The sequence below is a fragment of the Merops nubicus genome, unplaced genomic scaffold (genome assembly GCF_000691845.1).
Source record: "Merops nubicus isolate BGI_N331 unplaced genomic scaffold, ASM69184v1 scaffold18575, whole genome shotgun sequence".
Lineage (NCBI taxonomy): Eukaryota > Metazoa > Chordata > Aves > Coraciiformes > Meropidae > Merops > Merops nubicus.
The window spans coordinates 25,402-27,373 of record NW_008611801.1 but is presented as its reverse complement, the minus strand read 5'-3'; the positions used below and the strand labels follow the sequence as shown (position 1 = coordinate 27,373).

Below are 1,972 nucleotides of genomic sequence, written 5' to 3'. Positions count from 1 at the left end.
GTGGCCACCTCTCCTTGCTGCTGCTGGTGGGGGGGGATCCCCTCTCCCAGATGCTTCTCGGGGTGCAGTGTGAGGTCAGCTCAAGCCTTGGCTGAGCACTCTGCCTGCCAGGACATTTAACCTTGGCTGCAGCGTGAGGATCAGCTTAGAGAGGAGAATCTGCTGCCTTCAGCACAAACAGCTCCTGCAGCTCCTTCCACATCAGAGATGGAACCAGGGCCATCCCAAATCCTCTTCCCCTGGGGCCTTCAGCTGGTGGCACCACTTCAGTGCTGCCTGCCAGGGGCTGACCCTACCCCCCCCAGCAGAAACGGGTGGGCACCCTGATGTCTAAAGGGGCTTCTGCTCCTGTCTGGGCACCAGGCTTGTCCTGGCTGCTCAGCCCCCACTGTGCCAGGCAGTATTTGCTGTCTTCAAGGAGGAAAGGGGAGAAGAAAAAGGAAGAAGCAAAGCAGCTGTATTTTCATGTACATCATGTGGTGTAGCTCAGAGGACATTAATTCCAAAGATGATCTTTTCTGCAACCACAGCTACCATCAGAAGTGGAACAGATTTTGGAGGGAAATGTCTCAGTTTCTGTGATCTGGGGGTCAGTGCAGCAGTTAGAGTAGCCCCAGGCTTGTGATGAGGAATGACAGTAGCAGGCACCCAGCTACACCCATGACTTGTCCTGAGGGACCCAGCAGAAACCATCCCCTCCACCCTGTCTTACCTGGACACCTTGAACCTGGGGAAGGTGATGCTGTTCTTAATGAACAAGGTGAACTTCTCTGCTTCTGACAACAAGGCAGGGCTGAAAAACACAAGTGGTAACAAGTGTCCATCCCTCAGCAATCCAGCCTCTGGGGAAAGCTCTATTTGGTGGAGATCCATCCAAACAGGACCCAGAAAAACTGGTCATCTCATCCCTTCCTAAGTGAAGATGCCAACACAGTTCAGAAAAGCCCCGAGGAAGGATGGAAGTGCCCTTTAGGGGGCAGAGAAGAAGTTAGGTGCTGGGATTTCAGTTAAGAAGCCCCACCAGCACCAAAAGGTGGCTGGAAGAGAGCTCAAGGTCCTGCATACTTCCCCAGGCTCCTTGGTGGACCCCTGGCTGTCCCATGGAGGCTGGAAGTGGAGAACATCTTATGGGCAGAGCACAACAAGGCAAATGGGATAGACAGGGGCTGCTGGTCCATGCACAGAGCAGCCAGCAGAGGTGGGGTTACCTGCTGGCAAGTGCCAGAAGAAGCCCAAATGCCCTGGGGACACGGGGCAGCGTGTGCAGCCAAGGGGTCTGCATCACCCCAGGCTGTCCTGGCAGCAACCCACAGAGCCCTGCTCTGCCCTACACCGAGTGCTGCTGGGGTGGAAAAGGGGACAACAGTGTTGTTACCTGGGAACGTGGTAATCAACTTCAACAGGGCACCAGCCAAAGATCTCACAGGTCTTCACAGAGCTGTTGAAATGCACACACTTGCCCGTCATGAGCAGGCAGCTGCTCATCCCCCCAGATACTGGGAAATCCCAGCCTCACACTGGGATGGCTGGGGTCTGGTTGGGGCTTCAAGCCATCCAAGGCACAAAACCCTCAGGGCTGTGGTGCCCGGGCAGAGCACAACAAATTAATTGTGGAAAGGGTAATTAATTGTGGCCTCTCAGCTCGGGGCAGTGGCTTCTCTTGCACAGAAGAGCAACTGGGCATTTTTCTTGCTAAAATACACCTCAGAAAATGCTGAGCTGTTAAAGGGACAGCAGTTTGGGGAAAATGCTTTAGGCTTGGTTAAATTCATTGACCTTATGGCGCTCTACAACTATCTGAAAGGTGGTTGTTGGTCTCTTCTTCCAAGTAACTAGTGATGGGACAAGAGGCAATGGGCTTAAGTTACACCAGGAGAGGTTTTGATTAGATACTAGGTATAATTTCTCTCCTGACAGAGTGGTGAGGAGTGGCCCAGGCTGCCCAGGGAGGGGCCGGAGTCCCCATCCTGGG

General features: G+C 53.9%; 1 protein-coding gene across 1 annotated transcript in view; it reads right to left on the bottom strand.

Moving 5' to 3' along the window:
• Positions 1-1,972, bottom strand: part of P2RX1 (purinergic receptor P2X, ligand-gated ion channel, 1) — a gene marked incomplete at its 3' end in the record, with an annotated part of 11,761 nt that overhangs the window by 4,745 nt on the left and 5,044 nt on the right. The window contains exons 5-6 of the mRNA XM_008941342.1: positions 1,376-1,477; positions 713-793 (exon numbers count right to left, since the gene is read on the bottom strand). Coding sequence (XP_008939590.1) covers positions 713-793; positions 1,376-1,477 — 183 coding nt within the window. The remainder of the gene's footprint in view (positions 1-712; positions 794-1,375; positions 1,478-1,972) is intronic.